Source organism: Gambusia affinis, linkage group LG15 (genome assembly GCF_019740435.1).
Source record: "Gambusia affinis linkage group LG15, SWU_Gaff_1.0, whole genome shotgun sequence".
Lineage (NCBI taxonomy): Eukaryota > Metazoa > Chordata > Actinopteri > Cyprinodontiformes > Poeciliidae > Gambusia > Gambusia affinis.
The window spans coordinates 26,552,303-26,575,974 of NC_057882.1; the positions used below are offsets into that span (position 1 = coordinate 26,552,303).

The 23,672-nt window shown below is 43.3% G+C and overlaps 1 protein-coding gene across 4 annotated transcripts; it reads right to left on the reverse strand.

Annotated features, from left to right (window-relative positions):
- Positions 1 to 227: 227 nt before the first annotated feature.
- On the reverse strand, positions 228 to 23,352 carry fgfr4 (fibroblast growth factor receptor 4). 4 transcript variants are annotated; one of them, XM_044140495.1, is made up of 21 exons: positions 22,839 to 23,352; positions 17,934 to 18,124; positions 16,018 to 16,205; positions 15,774 to 15,924; positions 15,067 to 15,117; positions 13,733 to 14,002; positions 13,563 to 13,652; positions 12,927 to 13,093; positions 12,683 to 12,806; positions 11,994 to 12,184; positions 11,758 to 11,896; positions 10,660 to 10,853; positions 9,986 to 10,131; positions 9,571 to 9,692; positions 9,384 to 9,494; positions 9,069 to 9,259; positions 6,185 to 6,307; positions 5,726 to 5,796; positions 5,506 to 5,643; positions 5,048 to 5,153; positions 228 to 3,246 (listed from the first exon to the last, which is right to left on the reverse strand). In XM_044140495.1, exons 2-21 carry the CDS (start codon positions 18,016 to 18,018, stop codon positions 3,070 to 3,072), a joined length of 2,835 nt encoding a protein of 944 aa, XP_043996430.1. In that variant the 5' UTR covers positions 18,019 to 18,124; positions 22,839 to 23,352; the 3' UTR covers positions 228 to 3,069. The 4 variants fall into 4 exon arrangements, with proteins under 4 accessions (XP_043996430.1, XP_043996434.1, XP_043996433.1 ...); XM_044140499.1 differs by lacking the exon at positions 22,839 to 23,352 and adding an exon at positions 18,986 to 22,374; XM_044140498.1 differs by lacking the exon at positions 22,839 to 23,352 and adding an exon at positions 18,209 to 18,279.
- Between the last annotated feature and the right edge of the window lie 320 nt (positions 23,353 to 23,672).

Here is a 23,672-nt window from a genome sequence, read left to right on the forward strand (position 1 = left end):
GTCTGTGAAAAGTGATTTATTAATAACCGTCACTAATTGTTCAGCCCAACACAGAAACTTTATCCTCCTGCTGCTCTGCTCATCTTTACTTCCATCATTTCCAACCTGTGAACAGATTTACTGGCAAAAAAAATGGATTCTGGTCATTCAGCCTCTGCCATTTTGTCACCATGGAAACGGAGTTTTGACAGTTATTGATCGATTTATAATCAAACCAGACAAACTGAGAAAGATAGAGCAGCTTTATTTTAAATTATACTTTATTTCATATAAAAACAAAACAATAGACAAATAAATTAGATATTTCTAAAATAATTCTCTGACTTTGAGGAGAAATTTGGTACTTTAGAGTTTACAGGAATGTAAAAATGCAGGTGAATTTAAATGGCAATATGAGAGAAATGTCGATAAAAACAGACAATATACCAGAAATAGTTGAATCCTAACAAACAAAATGGTGGAAAGAGGGAGGATCAAAGTTTCCATTTTTATTTTCTGCTGTTTGTTTTTCAGACTCAGGAGAAATGTCTACAGCTGCTTCGAATTAAGATTTGTAATTTAAAGAGACAGGAGGCTTTTGAAGGAGACATTAGCATAATAAGAGCCTCTTCATTTACACAGCAGCTCCAGCGACGCAAAGAGCTGCTCAGTCTCTGGTCACACCCATTAAGCCGGCAAAGCCCCCATTGTCCGGCCCGGCTGTGGGCCCGGCTGTGGGCCCGGCTGTGGGCCCGGCCGGCCCTCAGAACCAGATTGGACCAGGTGAAGGGTTACAGTCACACAATGGAGCCCCCCCCCACCCCCCCCTCCTCTATTTGAAATCAATCACACAGCCCCCCATCAGCCATGACAGTGGGTTTGGGCCAGATCCCACAGAGCCCCACACCGTTAACTGTTCATCCTCCTTCACTGGGAAAACACCAAATCTGACCCAGGATCTGCTCTGGTTTCTAGTGCCGACGTCTCACTTCACTTAAAATATGGACTAGCTAACATACAAGTCACATTTTAGCATCATGTAGTGGCTGAATTCTAGTCCCACTGGCCATTATTCATGTTTCTCTAATAATGTGAGAAATATCTCGTCATAAGGGAAGTAATTTGCCAGTGGAACTAGAACTGGGTTGCTAGGTAACGGACTGGCTGAGCTGGGGTTGCTAGGTAACAGTGCAGCGCACATAGATTGTGAAATAATCTGTCAGTGGAAGTGGTGGGGTTTTTAAAGCAGAATTAAGGAATTAAAACAACGAAACAAACTAATTCTGTTTCCACTGGCAGATTATTTCATGTTTTCCACAATTAAAAACTAAACTTTTTAATCAATATTAAGGAAATATTTATTTGAAACAAGCTTCTATATCTTGCTGAGAAGTAACTTGTAAGTTAGTTTTGACTTATTTAAAGTGAACGATGATATTTGAGCTAGACACTGTACAAAACTACTTGGTAAGATTTAGTGTTTTTGTCACAGTGGACTTTTGTTTACAAAGAAATTGAAAATTAACAGAAAATGAAGGATGAAGGTGGTGCACCAGCAATAATCATCCTTTGTGAAACATGGATGGAGACAGCTGACGTCTCAAAACAAAACAAGTAAATATCTTTAAATCCTTCATGTTTGCAGGAAAGTAGCTTATCATTATTTGCACTGGAGGCGTTTCCGCCACCATTGGTCTTCCTGTGTGAAACAAACTGAGAATGAAGCATTTCCTGTCAGAGTGATTGTCTAGTGCAAAACTTGAACAGAGTAAACATGTATAAAACACAGTCCACTGCAACCACAGGAATGTTTTAGTTTCTCATAACAATTTATGCTTTTATCAGTCAGACAATCAGAAAAGTGGAAAACTTGATTGATTTCGACTGACTGCTGCCACTGCTTGTACTAACGGGTGTACGGGATTCCAGTGCTGCTAAAATTTATGAGCACTGCATTTGAAGTGTCAGAAGTATTTTATTTTAATTTTCTTTCTTCTTGCAGCAGAACGTTGTTGCCTTAAACAAAATTAAAAATGCAAACTAAAGGAATGAGTATTTATTTATGGGTGTCACTGTTTCACGGGGGAAGATCAGTCATGGCGCACCGCCTCCAACCTACATTCTCCACTTCAATCATCCTGTTTTTTCCTGGGATACGAGACGTTATCTTCACAAAATGAGTTGTTTTGACTCACTCCAGTCTATTTCTGCCCTTCTCATGTCAGCTGTTAGCTTTAGCCTCAGGTGAGCTAATCTGGATTAAAGCTAAATTAAGTTTCCTAGTGTTATATGCTACATGTAAGATAGTAACTGCTTAAACTGAATCTCAAATCCAAAAAGACTCAAAACCTCAACTGTTTTTATGTTTCCATTTTCTTTGAGCTGCAGGTAAAATAAAAATTAAAGATTTAATTTCAAGAGTTCTCAAGTAAAACTCTCAAATCATCTCCAGCTTTTTTTCTTTCTCAACTTCTAAATAACTTTGGCTACATTTAGCACTTTGAGGTCAACATTTTCTCTCATTTTCCCAACAATAATGTCATTTTTCTGTCATTCAGAATAATTTGTGAAAGGCGGCTGTTTTCTGTCACTGATATGTACATAAAATATTTTATTATTCTAATATATTCACAGGAAATCATCAGTTCAGGCACTTTGCTGCCACTACAGCAGTGAGAGATCCTGAGATTTAAGACTTCTTCCTTTTTAAATAAGCAATATAAACGTAAAATATTATTATATAGAGCAATTTATATCAACAATCAATTTCTTAACTTTTTATCATAGCAAAATAATCATTTTTCTTTAAACCGTCTTCAGGTTTGCAGGTCTCTGTCCGTCCAGCTAATGACTTTGAGTTCCAGCGTCTTTCCTGCAGCGCCGCCTTGTTTCTCCGCCAGCAGCCGGTTTCAGAGTTCAGCTTGTTCTCCTGAACGCTACATGCGTTTCCTCAGCTGGCCTTAGTGCTCTCTGTGGGTATAAATGCCTACGTCTATCTAAGACCTCCCATGAAAAGTCCAATGAGAATTAAACCTTTAAGTTGGGAAATGCAGCTTCCACCTTCGGTGAGGCGCCAGCGGGAAGCAGAGTCTATCGGAGAGCCGCTTTGGGGTCGATCCGAGAGCGGACGTCCTGGTAGGCCAGGAGACAGGGGTCGGTGGACAGGGCGTCGTGCGTAAAAACCGAGTCGTTGTCGGAGGAGCAGGAGCTGGAAGTGTCCTCACAGGACGGCGAGTACTGTTCGAACGGCGTGGACAGGTCCAAGTACTGAGGGGGTCAGAGGAAGAACTGAGTGAAAACTATAAACAATAAATGATGCAAATTCCAAAACACAACTTAAAAAATAAATAAACTCAACAGAAAAACTGCTAACAGAAACTAGAAGCAAACACAACAAAATGAAAATCCTGAAATCTCAAACTAAATGCTGCAAACAGGAAATGCACCAATTATGAAATACAAAAGTCCTCCAGACCACTAGGGGGAGTCAACCAACAAATCCTATTTGTTTATGGTAAAGACAGGATATGATCATTTAGTCAGGGGAACGATGGAAGACAGTACAGATGTAACGCGTTACAGTAACCAGTAATCTAACGAGTTGCTGTTTCAAATCCAGTAGTCAGACTACAGTTACTTATCAAAATCATTTTTGCGTTACTATCTTCTTTTGTTATTGAATCTTATTTCCTCTACTCGTCTTGTCGAGTGACCGACGTCTCTATGCGACAGAAATGTAAACAATGGAGGGAGATGCGCATTTTGTTGGTGGAAAAACTGGAACTATTTTGAGTTTCTGTCGACAAGTCCGATTATTATAAGCGGCTTTGGGCTTCATTTTTTAAAAGTCGCTTGAAAATTTCATAAGCGGCGCTTTTTAGGCTCGTTTTTGAACATGAAGTTACTCATTTGGGTTTGGAAATAAGCAGAGACTCATAATAAATCCCAGAATTTGTCCGTCATTAAGGTAGTTTTAGTCCGTCTCTCCTGTCCATCATTTCCTGGATGATCCGTCCTGCTGTGTTTTTAATGTCAAGTTAATGTATTACCTCTGAATGACGTCGAGTTTCGCGTTGCGCTCCAGAAAACTGCAAACATCGAGACCAATATGAACAGCACAATAAACGTGAAAACAGCCACGAATGAACGTGTCCGTAGTTGGCAATAATTATAATGGCAACTTAACGCCACTATAATTATTAATATTAAGATAAGTGTCACAAATCTGTGCAGCCATCTGAGTGGAGCTGCAGGAGGAGCTCTGTGTGCTGTGACATCAAACGCAGGGCCGTAACGCAGAACCTGGGGGCTGGGGGGGGGGGGGGGGGCTTTAAAATCCTTCTTAGAGTTTTCCAGACAACAGTGGACCACACAAACTACTCATGTTTTTTATTTTTTGTACTGTTTTTTCTACAATCTCCTCTTCAGTTCAGCCTTATGGAGACACATTGTTGATGTTACCATTATAAAATAACTGACAATTAAATATTGACAAAGATCAATGTGATTTTCACAGCGTTGCTGTCAGCAGCTGCTGAAAGTAACTAAAAAGTTACTTTCAATGTAACTTAGTTACTTTCCAAATCAAGTTGTCAGTAATATAACTAAGTTACTTTTTTAAAGTAACTATGCCATCACTGGTCATATGACACACAGTTTATGACAGTATTGTTTAACATCAGGATATTTACATTGATAGTATCAGATGCTCCAGACTCCCCCTAGTGGTCTGGAGCTCTTATGGATTTGCAGGATTTTTCCTTTTGGTTTTATTTCCTGTGGTTGCAGCAATTTCTGTGATAAATAGTTTTCTTATCAATTTTACTGTTGTCACAATAGTCCTACTAAATATCTTGATAAAACTTTAAATGCATATCAGCCAGCCCAAATCACAGCATTTTTAGTTTGCAGAGTTTTCTGCTGCTTTTGTGTTTTTCAGTTCTCAGACATAGACTTTGAATGGTTTCACCCCACTACATGTGAGAAATGAGTCCCCTAAGTGTTTTAAACCACTGAATAATTTGAAGAGTTTTGGATTGGCTCAGTTAAAGGTTGTAGCGGCTCTCACCTCGTCAGAGATGGAGAGCAGCGCTTTGTCCAGCTCCTCCACCAGCTGCTTGAACGTCGGCCTCTGGGTGGGAACAGCGTGCCAGCATTCACGCATCAGCATGTAGCTGCAGGGAAAGGAACATTTCATCACAACATTACTAGGAGTGAAACGGTTAACCAGATTAATTAATTACTGATGTTATTGTCAACTAATTTAGCAATCGATTCATCGATAACTGGAGTAGAAAGAGTCAAAAAAGGCATTTTATTAAGAGAACACAGAGCAGAAATGAACCCAAAACAGTACAAAAGATATAAACGTTTTGCATCCAAGACTAAAATAAAAAAACTTTGTCGGCAAAAATCTTGTCGACCAACCGAACCAGACGGAGGTTTGGAGGACCAGAGGTCAGAGGTCAGAGGTCGGTTAGTGGACCGGAACCCCGTTGCGTCAGGACAGAAGAGTTTCTGACTTACAGTTCGTGTGTGCAGTTGGACGGCTTGTCCATGCGGTGTCCCTCCTTCAGCAGCTTGAAGAGCTCCTCCACCGGGATGCCGGGGTACGGAGAACCACCCAGCGTGAAAATCTCCCACATCAGGACGCCAAACGACCATCTGAGAGAGACGGTCAGACCACCACATTAGCTCCGGTTTCATCAGAACCCAGTGGTTCTGGAAGAGGACAAGATGAACTCACACGTCGCTTTGGTGGGTGTAGACTCTGTCAAACAAAGCTTCTGGTGCCATCCACTTCACCGGCAGCCGGCCCTGCAGAGACACGTCAGTTTCACCAGCCAGGATCGGTTTGGAGGGTTACAACGACTGATTTACTTTCCTCTCATTGTCTAAATATTGCATCATAAACCTCCTTATTTCTCCTTTCCTTCCTTCATCCCTACATCCAGACTTTGCTTGTTTCCTGCCTTCCCTTCTTTGGATCCCAACTAGGTTCCTTCCTTTGTTTTGCTTTTTGTGTCGGGAAAATGAAGCCAATTTATTGAAGTAAATCTCTGCATTTTTTCCCTCTTACTTGCTTCTTTGAATCCACATCAAAATAACCAACAACTTTTCAGCCAACCCGATGAACTTTACCAAGTCCACCTGTCTTTTCTTACAGGAGTTTTTCCTGGTGAGAAATGCAGCAGCAGAAACTCACGTTGGTGGTTTTCTTGTAGTAGTCGATGTGGTGGACACCCCTGGCCAGGCCGAAGTCTGCGATCTTCATCACGTTGTCTCCCGTCACCAGGACGTTCCTGGCGGCCAAGTCCCTGTGGATGCACTGCAAAAACACAGACAGAAAACAGACTTGACTTCATGGCCTCTGGGTTCTGCAGGTTTCACCAGCTCACATTGAAAACTTCTTAAGACCATTCTGAATAACATTTAAGACCTACATTTCTACACAAATGTATAAACTTTGTCCAGCCAACCGGCAATACATTTGCACTTACCAATGATACATGCAAAGAAGCTAGCCAGGTAGCTAGCAAGGTTATATTAGCAGCTAGTTAGCGGTAGCCTTTCAGAATGCTATGAAGACGTCGATGCAGACTTTTCTCAGACGTCACTGAAAAAAGTCCAATGAGAAAAAAACTACAACATATTAGATTTAATTGTTCTAACAAAAAAAACAAAAAACAAATCCTGTGATTAAGGATTAAGGCTAATTTACTTTCTTTTTGTGAATTTATGGCATTTTAAGGCCTTAATTCAGGGATGCCTAATCCCCGATTTTGATTCTGTTCTGACTTCACAAGAAGGCAGAAAAATGTTTTTCTTTCTGCTTTTAGAGTCATGAAAGCTTTGGATAAATCTAGGTTGTTATTTCAAGGCATACGGTAAAATGTAATTGCACATTCTCTGCCCAAATGAGAAGACTGCTCGTCTAAAATCAGCTCACAGGGCCTCATTGTAGTGAATTCCACAAAAATAAAATTGTCTTTATATAGAAATCCTGGAGTTTAAACCAACCCTTCAGGAAGAGGGGAAAAAAGAAAGCAGTGTTTGCCCACATTCAACGTATGTCATTAAGTTTATTTTGGTTTTCATTGGAAATAGTCATGGGATTTGTGGGGAGCTGCAGAACGAAGCGCTCTGGGTTTGTGGGTCTCCCCATAATGGTGGGTTAGTTTCAGACTCTGGCATTCAGCAGAGCCAGAAACTTGATGCCAGATGACGGCTCTGCTCCGCTCGCCTGTTTGCTAACAGATTTATGGCGACGTTAGGAAGGACAAAGCCCTGCAAGCCGAAGGGACAGGCAGATGGAGAGTAAAGAGGACTGAAGCTGCGGCGGCTCGCTGCTCAGGAATGCCGCTCCGAGAAACCGGCTGGCACAAAGAGACGTGTTGATAAGACGCACTCGGACAGAGTGCATGCTGGGAAAATGAAAGAAACTAAAAAATGGGGTGAAGGGGGCAAAGAGTAGAAAGAGAAAGGGAGGACAGCAGCTGGTCCCGCCGGCGGGATTCAGAGTCAAAATCTGTTAATGAAGGAACAGCAAACCAATCGGCTGTTAAACCTCTTCACACCCATTAGTGATGCTAAACACAGTTAGCATCACAAACCACAGCAATGTACTTCTTATGGGTTCAACTGTGAAGGAGAAATGTCATTGAACAGATTGTAATCAGATTACTGTGTAAAAACTGTTGAGTCTTGCAAGTTTCACAATATTCCAACTGCAGAAACTCTGAATCTCAACAAGAGTTTTATTTTATTTGAAATACGAGAAAAGTGACTCAGAAGAAAGTTTTCAGTAAGAAGTGGAAGATTATTTTAAGTCAATAATTCTTTAATGATGAAAAATATTTGGCAGATTATTTCACTTATAGCATGGTGAAAATGTCTTTTTAGAAGTGAAATAATCAGATTTTTAATCAATTTTATTGACTTGAGTAAAACTCTGGTATCCTGCTGAAAAGTTAATTCTGTCTTAGTTCTAGTTTCTCAAGATATTGACACTATAAACTAGGCTAAAGTTACTTGGTAATATTTTGTGTTTTTGCAGTGTTATTTGTGCAGCAGCCATTTTGAAATGTAACTTAGAACTGCATGGAGAGTTGTGACTCATGAATAACAACCACAACAAACTACAGATGCCCTGAGAAACTGACCCAAGAATGACCCGTTTTAGCTCCACCTGCCTTGGCCAGTGTTAGCTCAGGTGTAGCTAACACAGCTAAGCGCTAACAGGCTACACTCACAGCAGCCTGTTACTCAACAAAGAAAATGTGTTTTGGTTTTTAGCAGCCAGATTGTGTGCAGGAAGCCTTTCAAAAGCAAACGATTAGCTGCCGTCATGTTTTCAGGCAGCTATCAGAGGGTCAGCAGATTTTAAGAAGAATAAACTTATTACCACAAAGATAATCTGGATTATCCTTCTTATCTTCAAACCTCTTTCTGTCATGGATCGTTGGCTAACTCTACAAAGTCCAGATAATACACACACAGAGAATAATGTTTTCAGTTGCTAATGCTAACGTTGCTAATTGCCAATGTAACATGCTAAAGTCATTTTAATAGAGACCTCTCTCTCTCACCGTCTCTTCACCTCGTGGCATCAATAAATGATGTTCACAACAAGAAGTTTAGGCAAAATAATGTCAATGCTTTGATTATAGTGACAGAAAAACTAAACTGGCTAAAACCTGTTTAGACAGGAGGTCAAATAGAAAAACAACAGACCTCAGGAATCGCTCACAAAGCTCATTCTGTCAATCAATATCCTGGCAGGGAAACAGTTCCTCCTCCATTTAACCAGCTTAAATTTCTGATTTACCGTCTTATTGAAGAAAAACAAAACAAGCTGAAAGTCTGAGAGTTCTTCCTACAATAGTCAACCCGCTGGCTGGGCTGTCTTCACAAATTTACCAAAACTATGAATATGCAACAAAATAAAAGATGCAAGTATAAATCAGGAGCAGGGATAGCTCCTGATAGCTCCTGATAGCTCCTGATAGCTCACGTTTAGCATCCTTAAAGTGCTTGTTGAGGGAATTACAAGCACTCGGACGTCATTCCCACCTTTCAACTGAACCCACCCGTTTGGAGGCCAGGTACTCCATCCCTCGGGCCACCTGGTAGGCACAGGACAGCAGGTCTTTGAAGGTGAGCTGCTCCTCAGGCACTTTAGTCACATCAAAGGTGTAATCCATGCCTGGAGGCCGCCTGGCCCGCAGGTACTCCCTCAAACTGCCTTTGGAGGCGTACTCCACCAGCACGTACAGGGGCCCTGTGGAGAGGAATCAAACGGGATGAAGGGCCACTTGTTGTGACTGCAGCCTCAGGGTTTGGGATCACTCAACCTGAGACAATAAATGAGGCTTTAGGAGGCAGGAAGACTATTAGAAGCTCACCGTCCTGCGTGCAGACCCCCAGGAGGTTGATGATGTTCTTGTGTTTGTCCATTACTTTCATCAGCTCCATCTCTGAAATGAGGTCTGCAAGGTCTTTGTCTGTGGCGTCATCTGAAGAACAGGCCATGTCGTTTACACCGACGGAAAGCAGAAAACTCATCAATTACTTTCATTCCTTTATTTTCACCTTTGAGCATCTTGACTGCAACAGTGGTGGCCTGATCCAGGAAGTCCTTGTTGATGCCGAAAGCTTCGGCTCTGACCACCTGACCAAAGCAGCCCTCTCCCAGAGGCTTTCCCAGTGTCAAGCTGGAGAGAGAAAATGAGTATGTTGAAATGAGAATTGTACAAATCCATAATTTGAACCTTTGGTTTCTTAAACTACAGGTTGGAGAGAGCCAAAAATGTCCTGCAGGCCTTTTATTTTAGGTCCCCACATGATTCGATAGCTAAACCTTTTACTGAGTCTGGATCCCAAAACCAAATGAAACCTCAATGTTCTCAAAACCTTTTAGGATTTCAGGACACAACCTTTCACAGACACCTCACTGTTACAGGATATCAAATATTTTTACGTGAGAAAAGAAGTGCAGATGACTTACTTCTCCCTTGGGAACTCCCAGTCTGGATCGTACGGCAGCTCAAACTCCATAACGCCAGCTAGCATCGGCGAACAGCCGGACGAGAGTCTAGCCACCCTCATCAGAGATGCACTGGACTTTCCAGACGAGTTGGACTCCACTGAATACTTTACAAAAACAGATTCAAGTTTAACAACCTTCCTTTTGGATCATACGTTTGTTTCTACAGACGTAGCCCAAGTACATCCCAGTTTCTCCCAGTGTATCATCAGCCTGGCGGCCCTCCAGACTTACCATCATCGGTTTAGTTTAGATATTATTTTTTATCCACCAGTAACAGTAAAGACAGATTAAGCTAGGGTTAGCTGATTGTGTCGCTGCCTGTTGGCCTCACATTATTTCCAGATTATGATCCGTCTCCTCCAAATGTTTGTAGCATTAAACATTTGACACAAAGACACGGAGGACTGCTCTAGCGCCACCTACCACTGGGCTTAGCAGGTTTTCCAGGGGACACCCTGGATACCCTATGAACCTTCAGAGTTCATAAGATTAATAAGCCTAATTATGCATCAAGTTCTTTATTTATTTGAGTAACGGTACAGATTGAACCAGTAAAGATAAAAAGTCCAGATCAGGCTCGTTGGAACCGGTAGAGACGGACTTCCCTCCGCTGTGATTACGGAGCGTTGTACCTGTCTGCGCAGAGGGAACTTGGAGAGCTTCTGGACAGGAAGTGCGTCGAAAGGCTCCCTGCGTGGGTGAACCTGCATCCGGCACAACACCACAATGATGGCGGCCATGATCAGAGCCACGAAGCCACAGGCGTAGATGATGATGTCGGTGTACTTGGTCTCCAGGGTCTCCATGGACTCGGCTGCTTCTTCTTCTGCAGGAACAAGAAGATAGATGGACTTCAGCAGGAGGAATTAATGAAGTGGAGAAAGTCATTTCAGCCAGCTGGAGGCCATCATGCTGCTGAGGTGATCCTGTTCTCAAAGTGTAAAATGACAACAATCTGCTCTGCAGACGAGACTTTTATGGATTCTACACACGTTATCACTATGACCATAAAACATCTGGTTGTTTGGACTCCTCTGGCTACATTCGGATAGAGAAAGAGTCTCTTTGGGAAATTGACCTTTGACCTGACTCTTGTTCATTTTGTCCTGGACAGCCACACTGCAGTGACGTTCCCAGCACCAGAAGCATGTTGGTAACATTTGAGTAAATAAGACTCTGTTAGTTCTGCTTATAGGATAAAAAAGTGAATGAAAACAAAGCAGCGTTTTCTGCAACTGCTGCATCTGTGGTTTATGCAGGAAGGTTTGATCCTCCGAACCTCTTTCTGTCCTGCCAGGTGCCTCATTTGGAAACATTTTCTGAAAATCTTTGACTTGATGTGCAAACTAACAGACTGCTGTCACAGTTTAATGATTTAATCATTTCTGGTGATGTGAGGCGTGATTTAATGTAGCCTGGAAATGTAAAATCAATTTAATGTCTCTGTTGAAAGACCAACATCAGGTTTTTATGAAAACAAAACAGAACAGCTTTTGGAGCATCTCCAGTTGTTTCTCTGGTTTCTGTTCTGGATGTGGACCAATCAGGACTTTTCCACCAGCATGAGGCCGGACAAGACCAGGCTGGGCCTGCAGCAGTCCACATTGTGAAGATAGCATGCATCTTCTTGCTTCTATTGGTGCAATGCCCCATTAGCACGTGATGACCGTTTATATAAGCATAATCAGAGCAGTTCAGTGAAATGGAAACCCATTTAGTGCTGTTGTTACCTGACAGCACGGTGAGCCAGGCCGACTGGTAGGCAAAGCCGATTGAATTGCCGGCCAGGCAGGTGTATTCTCCTGCATCCTCCAGGGTAACTTTAGACAGGTAGAGCACCTCGACCTCAGACATGTTCAGACTGCCAGTCTACCAGACATGAATTACAGAAGGGAAGCATCAAAATCCCGTGTCTATGTTTGGTCCTATGTGACTGATGTCTGTCCGTCCAGCGGTGGATCCAAACCTTGAGGACCTGAACGTAGGGAGTCCCATCAGGACCGTAGCGGCTGCCGTTCCTTTCAACGTGTTTGAGCCACTGAATGTGAGGCTGGGCGTCGCTGTAAACCTTGCAGTGGAACTGAACGTCGTTGCCGACCACGGCTGTGGTGTTGGCCGGCAGCCCAGCCTGCAGGATGGGCCTGTGGGGGGAGCGCTCTGCGGGAAGACAAAGCAGGAAAAGGACTGAGTAAAGGAAGCAAAATGTCTTCTTTGAATGTGTTTGTGTGTTGGGAACAGAATGAGAAATGTCAATTTAGGATCAAAACTGGTTCTATTAGCATGCCTCTCCGGCAGCGGCCTCTTTCATCTGCGGTCACTTTCTGATCTCGTTAGTTTTCTCGTTAGTTTCCACCTCTTGTTCCTGTCAGCAGGGATAGAAACTGACCCTGTGCTCAACATCCAGCAAAACAAGTGACCAAATGATTTGCAGCTCTCCTCAGTTTCTTGTCACAAATCAGGTAGAAAACTGGACTGGACGCCTGACCGTCCTTGTTCTGGCGGTCATTGTCAATCCCAGGCGCCCCGGCTACCTTCTGTTCAACCCTCAAATTAAATCTTTTAACTAGTGCTGGGTACCATCAGCCAGATAAATCAGCACTTTGTTCCCTGTCTGTGTTTTGTGGTCAATCTGAAGAGCAATCGTCCATGTCCTACCCAAAACATCCAGAACATAGCTGTGAGTAATGGATCCATATCTGTTCACCACCAGGCAGGTGTAGTTCCCTCTGTCGGAGGGCACAACGCTCTCCATCACCAGGCTCCAGTGCTGATGCCTTAGCTGGCCAAAACAAAACACGTCAAATATCATAAAGAGTGAAAAGAATAAGAGAACCTAAATCTCTCTTACCCTATAAAAGCGTTGGCCATAAGAAGACCAAAGACTTCCACAAAGCCTCACCTTAATCCCACCGATGCGATGCTCTCCTCTGAATTCACGTCCGTTTTTCAGCCAGCGGATCGCTGGCATCGGACGCCCCATAGCAGGGCAGCGAAACTTCACAGTGTTTCCTGCAGGAACGGCATACAGCTTCTTCTCCATACGATGGGTGTGGGTCCAATAGGGTCCTGCAGAGACAAAGACCAATAAATTAAAGTTTTCTTTTTTTTCCTCCCCAGCAGGGGGTCTTTTGTGGCTCTAGTGTCCCTTTTATGACAGCAGGCTGACAGGAAGGGGGAGAGAGAGAGGAAGACATGCGGCAAACGTCGCCGGGAATCGAACTAAATCAAAGTTCTTGATGAAACACCAGGACATGCAATGTGGGGTTAGGGTGCTGGTGCTTACACCTTATTTTTGCACAGGTTCCACTCAAATCTAAAGTTTTGAGGGACAAGATAAGTTGTACGTTTTTGAGGGGCTAATCTACGTTGAGTCCCAGGTTTTGAGGGACAAGCCCATGCTGAGGGCTGAGCCTTACTGAGGTGGAGGCCCAGTCAGCCATCAAGTCTTTGTTTTCACAACTTGGATTGCAAAAACAAAGCCTGTAAGTCACATTCTGTTTTAGATTTACCAAATATTGTGAAAACAACTCCTCACCTCTAGAGAAGTAAACTTGGTCCTTTTCAGTTTCAGCAGATGAATCCTCCAAGCCGTCGTCCTCATCATCGTCTCCTGATCCTGGCATGTCTAATAAAAGACAGAAAGACGATATGAGAATTCACTGACCGGATACAAATCTGATTTTCTGTAATGTCGCTTCATCTTACCTGCCACAGTGATTGTGAACTTCCTCACAGGATTTTTAGTTCCCCGAAGAACACAAGCATACGATCCTGAATCCTCGTACGTCACACTTGTGATCTCCATGACGACACCACGCACCTGGATGCGGGGTGTGGGCAGCAGCCTGACCCCTTCCTTGTACCAGTGGAGCGCCACGCCCGGCCGGGTGTTCGTATCGCAGCGCAGCTTCACAATGTTTCCTGGCTCCAGCAGGAGATTTTCAGTGGTGTCCTCACTAAGGTCCTGAGGAACCTCTGTCAAATTCAAGACAAGTGTTAGAAGTGCCAGTCCAGGACTTTTCTTTTGACAGTTTTAATCCACTGCCACACAGCATTAGCCAGTCTCTTGGCTCAATCTGTGAGCCATTCCCTCAGCTATGACCTTGCACCTCCTCAGCATTTTCTGTCCCCACATATGCATAAGTACAATGGGACTACCATGGAGACCGAGGCCTTAATGACCCGGCCCTCCTCAGCACAGCCCCTCCTCCTCTTCAGCGACTTACTGGGTGGCTGAGAGCCGTACGGCTAACACAGCAACCTCCTCCCTCCCTTTGTCACTCCAGAAAACAGGTCAAGAAGAGAAACAAGCAAGAGGACCGGCTGAAGCTAATGAACATGCTGCAACGTGACAGTGGATGGAGAGGGCTGGTGAAGCTTCAGTGGAGTTACAGGGAGTCAACAGAGAGAGAACCGGCGCTCTATCGACACAAGAAACATCATTTTTCAAGGGTTTGTGCCAGTCGGTTTTTTAGCCTCGTATTTCTTACAGGATTTTATATTTGCCTATCTGTCTGACCCAATGGATCAGAAGCAGAGTACACTCTGGATAGGACTCTATGGTACACGGCCTGTACTTGTATAGCGTTTCATCATCAGGCCCAGAGGACCACAAAACGCTGCAGTCATGGAATCTGTAGACGTTTCATATCGTCTTTCTGTCGTGTTATTAGACATTCACACCCTGATGGTGGCAAGCGAGGCTACCAAGCAGCAGCAGCACTTCTGACCGCCACCAGCAGGATGAAGAGTTTTTCCCGAGGACACAAAGACTCAAACCGGCAACCTGGTAACAAGATGAACTCCTACCACCGATACCACCATCGCCCCAGTCAATCCCAGGGCAACAGAGACACGAAGGACAAACAATCATACACTCACATGCCAATCTACAGACACCGATTAACCAACATGCAGAAGTTGTAGAATGAGAACCCACACATGTAAACTCCACGTATGAGGAACCCAGAATTCAAACCAAAGACCTTCTTGCTGCAGCTTGGTCCTAATCAGTTAATAAAAATGAAATTAAAAGTTACCTGGTTGGACTTCAGCAGCAGTCACTTCTACAGTTTTGGATTTGATGGCACCTAAGAAAGGAGATACTGTGATTTAAAACATTAAAATTTCATCAAAACAACAGTAGATGAACCCAGATGTAGACTTAGGATGTTTCCCTTTCTGATGGACCCGGTTCTACTGGAACCAGAACATCTGCTCCACCTGCAGCTGCTGTGGTTCTGACCCAAACCAACCTGTTCCCCTCCTGGCCTGTGGGGGCGCTGCACCAACAACCACTGAAGGAAACCACACCAAAACCTCTGAAGACACTGAGAGCAACTTCCTTCTTCACCAGATGGAAACAAGATGGAGGCGTCAGATTTTATCTCTTTAGTCTTTGGCTGAAGACCAGGACACATTTCTGCTGCTAGCGCTAGGCTAACACGTTAGCTTTGGTTGGATTTACCCAGAATGCCCTGCGCTGTAGAACACTTCCTGCTTTTGGAGCGGTCTCTGGTCCGCTTGGCGTTCACATATACATTCAAACCAAGCAAGAGTTCACTTCAGCTGAAGACAGACGGAGGTTTCTGGGTCCTCCAAGGACGTCGCCAGGGGCAGTTTTTGGTTTGATTAGCATTTACACCTCAGTAATGAGCTGGACTTTCTAGACAGATGAGCTCTAGTTTGGTAAAAGCAGACTGGATTGATCTGGAGTGAATTCGCTCTTAGTGATAGAGTTCCTCACCAGGCAGGACTTCCAACCATGCTGACTGCATGGCCTGAGCTGTCCGCCCCCCCTGGACGCTCTCGGCCATGCAGACGTACTCGCCTGCATCCTCCATAGTGACATTGGGCAGATGGAGGGTGCTGACCTTGGAGCCATTACCTTTCAGCGGCTGCAGAGGGAATGGTAGTTTAGTGAAGGGGCTTTATTCTTGCCCAACATTATAAATGAAATGGCAGAGCTTCTGCTGTAGATGAGTTCTTACTGTCAGGGCCTTGATGCGAGGCGGTCCTGCTTCGGTTTGTCCGGAGCTGCTAGAATCTGTTTTCAGCCACTGCACTTTGGTAGATACCGGCCTGTGGACTTTGCATAAGAGTTTCACTTGGCCACCAACCACCACTGTGGTGTTTTCCGGATACCCTGGTATGATAAGAGGCCTGGATGCACGAAGATCTGGAGAACACAAAGCGGTGGTAATGGACAGCAGAAGTAAATTTAGAGGACATTTTTGGCTCTAATTAGTTTGTTGGGATTTTGAAGACAGGCTGTTTGTAACACAGGCTGAATTAGCAGCTACAGACTACTGATCACCTCACCAACATCAAGAGAAAATGTGACAAAAGACAACCTGGAGATTTGCCTTTACCAGGAAGAGAAACGCGCCATGTTGCTAACAAAACTCTGACATTTAATGCTGCCAGGAAGCAGTGATAGAGTGCCCTGATAACCCAGCCACTATGGTGTCACTATCAGCTACAGGGGGCCGCTTGTCCTGAAGCGTATCTGCTGCCTGGCCGGAGCCCTCTGCCGCTGCTCACTCACTCAGGACGAGCAATTTTCCAGAGCAATTTTCTGTCTGATTGCATCCTGCGAGCACTAAGTGAAAGGGCAATCTGTTCCCTTCTGGGAGTGAAGTGCTGCCTTTCTGTCTAATCACCCAGAGTGCATGCAGGTAATGCTTTCAGGAACAAGGAACACGTTTACAACCTTGTAAGTGGAAAATCAGACACGGAGGATTGGTCAAATGCAGGAAAACACATTCAAAGAAATAGTTTTTTTATGCATGTTTAGTAAGAATTCAAAACACGACATTTGTTCAAATTATAAGGGAAGAGTGGAGCCAGAATCATCTGGTTTCTACAGACTTTGAAAAGTCTGGGATAGAAGTGGATTAACCACCAAACTCGACCCTGCACACGAGTGCTGACTAAAACCAGGAAGATAGAGCAATAACAGCAGTTTTAAAGTCGCTCCACTGGCTCCCTGTAGCTCAAAGAAAAGACTGATTGATCCAGACGATCAACACAAGCTGCTGAATGTTCCTCAGACGTCTAGAATCTGATCAAATCTGTCTGAAAAGTCTCAGATGTGAACCACCCAGCGTTAATGAACTCGCCCAGACCGGGCCGCTGCCCTGGAGTTGAACTTACGGTGGGGTGTGAATTGTCACCCAGAGGCGAGGGGGCAAACAACAAGAGAAGCAACACAAACAAGCCGCCCAATCAGCCGGCCTGGCAGGAAGAGACTCAGCTGGGACAATGAGACCTTCATGTCCCCACGGAAACGGCACCACAACCATCGGCGCATAAAGATCTTCAGCGCTGCTCCTGACCGGCTTTGAAAACAGAAGAAATCTTTAATTTAACAGTGAAGGTCCAGAACCTCAGGAGTTAGTAAGACTGACAGGAAACAGTTCTGATAAAGATTTTAATAAATAATAATTCAGCAGCATCCAGCCTTCAATTCAGGTGCATTTATTTCAGACAGGGGCTTTAGTTGATGTTTTATTTTAATTATTTGACTGTCAACAGCGGTGGAACCGGGCCGTTGTACAAAACAGGAGTAAATTTCCAGTAAGAAGCTCAAAAATCTTTTCATCTGTTTCCTTACAAATTCGTCATCAGACCTAAAAACTAACAACGTGTTTCTTAGCATGGCAGAAAAGTCTCAAGAAAAATACACTACATGGAATATACCAGAGTAAACAATCATTTTACATTTTGACTAAAGTTCTGTCAAGGACGTTAGAGGTCAGACGCTCCACGTTTCATGACATTAAAACCACAAACTTTAAGATTTTTATATGACAGATAGATTGATACAAAGTTGTGCAAAATGGTGACTGAACAGGAGACGGTTTTCTACTCTGATACCCCCAAATAAAACCCAAACTGGTCTCACCTTTGGTTCTGCTCTGGGGGCTTCGGACCGCCACGCTGTCCACCAAGCAGAGCAGGAGGACGCACAGCAGGCGGCCGCGCTCCATCGTCCCGACGCAACGCCTGAGTTTCACGGGGAAGAAGCAGGAAGCCTGCGAGGGGCCTCACGCATCGGGACCTCAGGAAGCCACAGGAAGTTTCTAAATCTGGATCCTGCAGGAAGAAACCAACCAGAGGACAGACAGTGAGTCTGTCTGTCTGTCCTCTGAAAGAGACGCTTTGAGGAGAGACACGAACCGTCCTGATCGCCTTAAAACTAGACGTCAAAAACAAATTCCTGACAGATGTCCTCCTGTCTGTCCATCTGTCCTCCTGTCTGTCCATCTGTCCTCCTGTCTGTCCTCCTGTCTGTCCATCTGTCCTCCTGTCTGTCCATCTGTCCTCCTGTCTGTCCATCTGTCCTCCTTTCTGTCCATCTGTCCTCCTGTCTGTCCATCTGTCCTCCTGTCTGTCCTCCTGTCTGTCCATCTGTCCTCCTGTCTGTCCTCCTGTCTGTCCATCTGTCCTCCTGTCTGTCCTCCTGTCTGTCCATCTGTCCTCCTGTCTGTCCATCTGTCCTCCTTTCTGTCCATCTGTCCTCCTGTCTGTCCATCTGTCCTCCTTTCTGTCCATCTGTCCTCCTGTCTGTCCTCCTGTCTGTCCATCTGTCCTCCTGTCTGTCCATCTGTCCTCCTGTCTGTCCTCCTGTCTGTCTCACATTCTCCAGCCTCTTCGTCGTCAGGCTGTTTCTGTCTCACTAAGTTTTTTCTTTCTTCTTTTTAGTTTTGGAGTGTAGATTAACTTTCTGTCTGATGAAATGTTTCACGTCGTGGTGGGACTTTTAGCCCAGGCCGTCTGGCTTCTGTTCCAGCTCTGAGTGATGTTCTGCCTGTTTGCCAGTTGGTGGCGCTCCGCCGGTACAAACTGGGAAAACACTGGAAACCAGCCGGGAGCCGCAGTGGCCATGTCTTCGGACTCACTCTGGACTATTTACTCAGAAAATAAATACCGTATTTTCCGGATTATAGAGTTCACCTCATAATTAGCCGCATCTGCAGCCTTCAACTTAAAAGCTGCATCATATGAACGTCTTCCTGCGGTTTCCATGAAGAGGGGAAATGGGTCTGAAAACATTTCTCCGTCGTGCCTACTGCTAGCATGTGCTTGTTTTAAATGAAATTAGCACTTTTCTTCTTTGATTTCCAATTTTGATTTCCAATGATTCACTTCAGGCTACAGAGCCCCCTGGTGGTGGAAGAAAAATCCACAGAAAAGCCACACTGGGCTACAAGCCGCCTGGTTCAAAGCCTGGGAGAAAAGTAGCGGCTTATAGTCCGGAAAATACGGTACTAGAATAAATATAAAAGTAACACAATAGAGTCTTCCTATTGATTGACCACCTCAGTTTCCACCTTTAACATGTGAAGATGTCTTTAAATCCTTTTGTTTACAATTCCCATAAAAGTCACAAATTTGACTGAAATTTTGTTTATTTTAAATATTCTTTTTGACTAAATTATTAGTTTTATTTTAATCTATTAGAGTCAAAATAGAGAAACGTTTGGCCCTGATCAGATTTTAATTTCAACGAATAAGCAAATGACTGTTATTTATTACATAAATGTGAGAATACAAATAGTGCACTGCAAAAACACAAAATCTTACCAAGTATTTTTGGTTTAGTTTCTAGCTCAAACTAGTTAGTTCACTTCAAATAAGACAAAACTAACTTACAGCAGAAGTAAAAGCTCAGTTTAAGTAAATTGATCAAGCCTGAGTGATACACAGATTCTCTCACGTATTTCACAATTGGCAGGCACCGTGCCGTTACCTAGCAACCCCAGCCAAGCCTGGACCGTTTCCTAGCAACCCAGTTCTGGTTCCACCAGGTGATACTTTTATGAAGTAACATGAGATTTTCCCCAAGTTATTAGTGAAAATATCTGCATGTGGAACTAGACCTTTTTCGTCAATATTAATTAATTATTGACTAAATACAAAGTTTGCTGTAAGTTAGTTTGTCTTATTTAAGGTGGACTAAAATATTTGGACTAGGAACTGAACCAAAATACTCGATAATTTTTTTTTCAGTGTCAAAAGTTTTATTTCTCTGATTTAGTCATTTGGTGTCCAAAGTTTTATGAGAACACAAACAGTTTTTTGTTTTTCTGGTGTTCTGTTTATAATGCTAATATGATATTAAAGTATTTTTTTATAAACTGTTTCTAAGTTCCATGCAATATTTGAAGAAAATAATAAAAAAATAACCACAAAAACACCTGGAATTTGATGATATGTCATGAATAAATATCAGTATGTGAATCAGGGATACTGGCCCTATGCTTACTTGGCATCAGATTGATACTAAAATATCGTCAACTTACTAAAATAATAAGTCAATTTTTGCTCAAAGTGATTTTTTTTTTTTTTTTTTTTTCCTGCTCAATTTTTGTTAAAAATGAAGATCGGAAACGATATGCCGTTTGGCACGCCTGTAGCAGCAGCAGCCATGTTTGCGTATGCCTTGGCCCGGCCTGTGCTGAGATCGTTCAGCAGCAAGCACTTCAGATGAGTTCTGAGTCTCAGTTGCATATTTGGAGAAACTCCTCATGTCTCCGGCTGGGCATGGTGTAGGAGGTGTCATGCTGTGGGGCTGTTAGCCTGTTAGCTGTGCAGCGAGGCGATGTGAAATCGTCCTGACAGACTGACCGGCGGTGGGCTGTCAGGGAGAGACCGGAGCAATGCAGGGATTTTTATTTTTTTTTGTTTTTCTGCGGCATGCTGCGCCAGCTGAGCTCAGGCGCCAGACCCAAGCGGCGCGCACACATGCCACTAGGAGAACAAGCTTTGCTGAATGAAACGTATTCTTTCTCAATTAGGGCCTGGAAAACTTTCCCCCCGTCTGTCTCTTTCTCCTGTTGCTGCTAATTCCTCCGGATGGCGGCTGAAATGCAGCTGGAGCCAAAAACACTTCCGCTGTATTCTGCTTTCTTTTTATTATCCGCATCTAAAACCGGAGGGAAGCGGCGTCGCTGGCGTGTTTCTGCCACATAATTCACGCTTAATAAACCCGACTAGTCAGCCTCTATTTAAATACCAGAGCTAACGTTTCCTATGGCTGCTGGTCATTTCTTACCGACCGTGTGTCAATTCTTACACTAAAAAATGAATTTATCTGAAGTGTACCAAGTTTTTTTAATTATCATTTAACAATGGTGAAACTCTAATAATAGCATCTTTATTATCATAATAAATCCCGTTAAAACATTAAAATAGAAGATGCTAATCCAGTTAACTGTTATTCTGATTTATTACTTTGTGAAATAATATTTATCTACTGTATTATGAATATCAACTTTCTAAAAAATAAAAAAGACTCATGATTGGGAAAGGTTTTGTGTTTTACTCCAGTTTTAACTTGTTTAGCTCCAGCGCTAATGCTAAAGTTAAACTTGCTAGCAAACTAATCTCCTCATCCCCGAGGTATTCGTGGTTAAGGGATGGTTGTTGTAAGAGAAGTGGTTTACATTCCACCATGTTGGAATAGATTTTAAAAAGCTTGCATCCAACTTTAACTAGATTAGCACCAGAGATAATGCTGAAGTCAAACATGCTTCAAAGCTGAGTTTGTTAACCTTGGTCCAGTGTTTGCAATAAGTGGCGAATCTTAGCGTCATTTTTCAGAAAGAGTTATATGCAACAGCTATAAAGTAGATTTTAAAACTTTTATAAAGACAGCTAGTATTACTAAAGCTAAACTCAAACATGCTAGCAATCCGAGCTTCTCATTTAACAGCTTACATTCCAACATTTTTGAATAGATTTAAAATGTTTTTAATCCAATTTAGCAACGCGCTAAATTCAAGTTTGCTAGCAAGCTAAACTTTCGAATGAGCAGCGCACCCTAGCTGTTGGAGCAGGGAAATATTGTTTTACTATTTCAGACATGTTTTTTTCTTAATCACAAAACTACTACCAGTTTAAATTATTGTAAAAGTTTTTGTAATTTATTTTGCTGTTAAGTTAAACTTTCTTCACTTCGTTTATAAATAATTAAATCGACTTACTAACTTAATTCCTCCAGTTTGGTTTCTGAGTTTCCTGCTTCGTTCACATGATTTGTGCTCTTCTTCTTCCCTCTGCTGTAACTTAACGCGGCTTTTGACACCAATAAAATAAAAAAAAACATATTGAAGTCGCTTAAAAATGATTTTATTTCGGTCATATTCGGGATTAGATAGGACTGAACCAGAACAATGGTGATCCGTTAATAGTTTGTAGCGAAATCCAAAGATTATCTCCAGAATTCAGCGGTGTGTAGGGGCTTATTTATTTACACGCAGCGGTTTGCTGGCAGCTACGAAAAGGATCAAGTCTGGAAACATTCGGGAACGAAATGACTCGGAGTCACTGTGACACCTGCGCGCTTCTGCCAATCAGTAACTTCGATCAGTCCGGTGATCAGTTTAAAGCAGAAGGCAGTCAGAGTTTCTGGAATTACCTTCAGGTTTTCCTTTTTAAACTTTTAATCAGATCGCCTCAGAAACGCCGGGAAGACAAAAAAAAAGTCATATTTTCTGTTTTGTTGTTTTTGTTTCAGGTTTGAAGCTGTGGTGACAAAGTTCAAACTCCGCTTCTCTGTCAAACATGTGAAAAGTTTTAGTGTCAGCTGACTCAGTTTGGCGTAAATTAAGGTAGAAAAACCAGTTTCATTCTCCGCTTCACAATAAAAACTAGCTAATAAATATTCCATATCTGGAGCTTTTTGTTATTTCCTCTAAAACCAAAACTCAGATTTAGGAGTTAGTAGAAATAAATATGTAAGGTAAATGAGCTTTTAGTATAAAATGAATGAATGAATGAAGGAGTGAAATCAGTTTGTACCCACCACTGCTCCCGGTTTGCCCCTGCAGAGGCGGGTTGGGGTAAATCACTGCGAGTCCCGATCCGCTCCGGGGAACAGTGAACTCTTCATTGGGAATCTCCTTCCAAGAAGCGAGTCCGTGAATCCAAATCAAACCCAACCGGACGACTTTGGACAAATCAAGAGGAAAAAGAAAAAACGCTCCCGAAACGGGGAGCTGCTGGCCGGGAAAGGAGCTCTGATCCCGGGAGCAAAGTCCGCGGCGTGTCGGGCTGCTCAACCATCCATGGAGAGAAAAGCAGCAGCAACCGAAACCGGACAAAACCTCCCTGCTGCTCCGATATGAGGACAGCTGGAGAGAAACTAATCCGTTGGGCTCCTGGTGACTATGCGCCTTTACGCAGCGCTCATGGAGGCTCCGTCCCTGGATCAGCGGCTCCCGGAACCGGGTCGGAGCTCAGTCTGCAGCCGAACCGCGGATCCGGTCAGTCTGAGAATCAGAGAGAGACGACTGAGACCTCCGGGCTGCAGACCTGATACAAGACTGGCTGCTGGCCGGAATGACAACAACAATGAGAGAGAGAGAGAGAGAGAGAGAGGGGGGGGGGGGGGAGGGGAGAGACAGAGAGAAAGAGTACCCCCCCTCCAAGGATCCACTCCCACTCAGACATTTACAGATTAATCTCTAAAAAAAAAACATTTCTGAGTTTCAAAAACTGAATATTTAAAACTTTCTGAAATATTTCAGAAATAAGATCTTTGGAAATTGAGTAAATTTCAGTTTCACAGGTTAAAATTGTTTTGAAGGTTTTTTTTAAATTAGGAATTTATATTTTTCTAGTTTCTGAAATGTTTCTC

Excerpts from the sequence above, each read along its gene's own strand:
- fgfr4 (XM_044140495.1), bottom strand. The coding sequence starts at position 18,018 with ATGGAGCGCGGCCGCCTGCTGTGCGTCCTCCTGCTCTGCTTGGTGGAC. Across the intron at positions 16,206-17,933 it reads CCCCCAGAGCAGAACCAAAG|ATCTTCGTGCATCCAGGCCT; the intron begins GTGAGACCAGTT and ends TGTGTTCTCCAG. Across the intron at positions 15,925-16,017 it reads CTCGCATCAAGGCCCTGACA|CCGCTGAAAGGTAATGGCTC; the intron begins GTAAGAACTCAT and ends TTCCCTCTGCAG.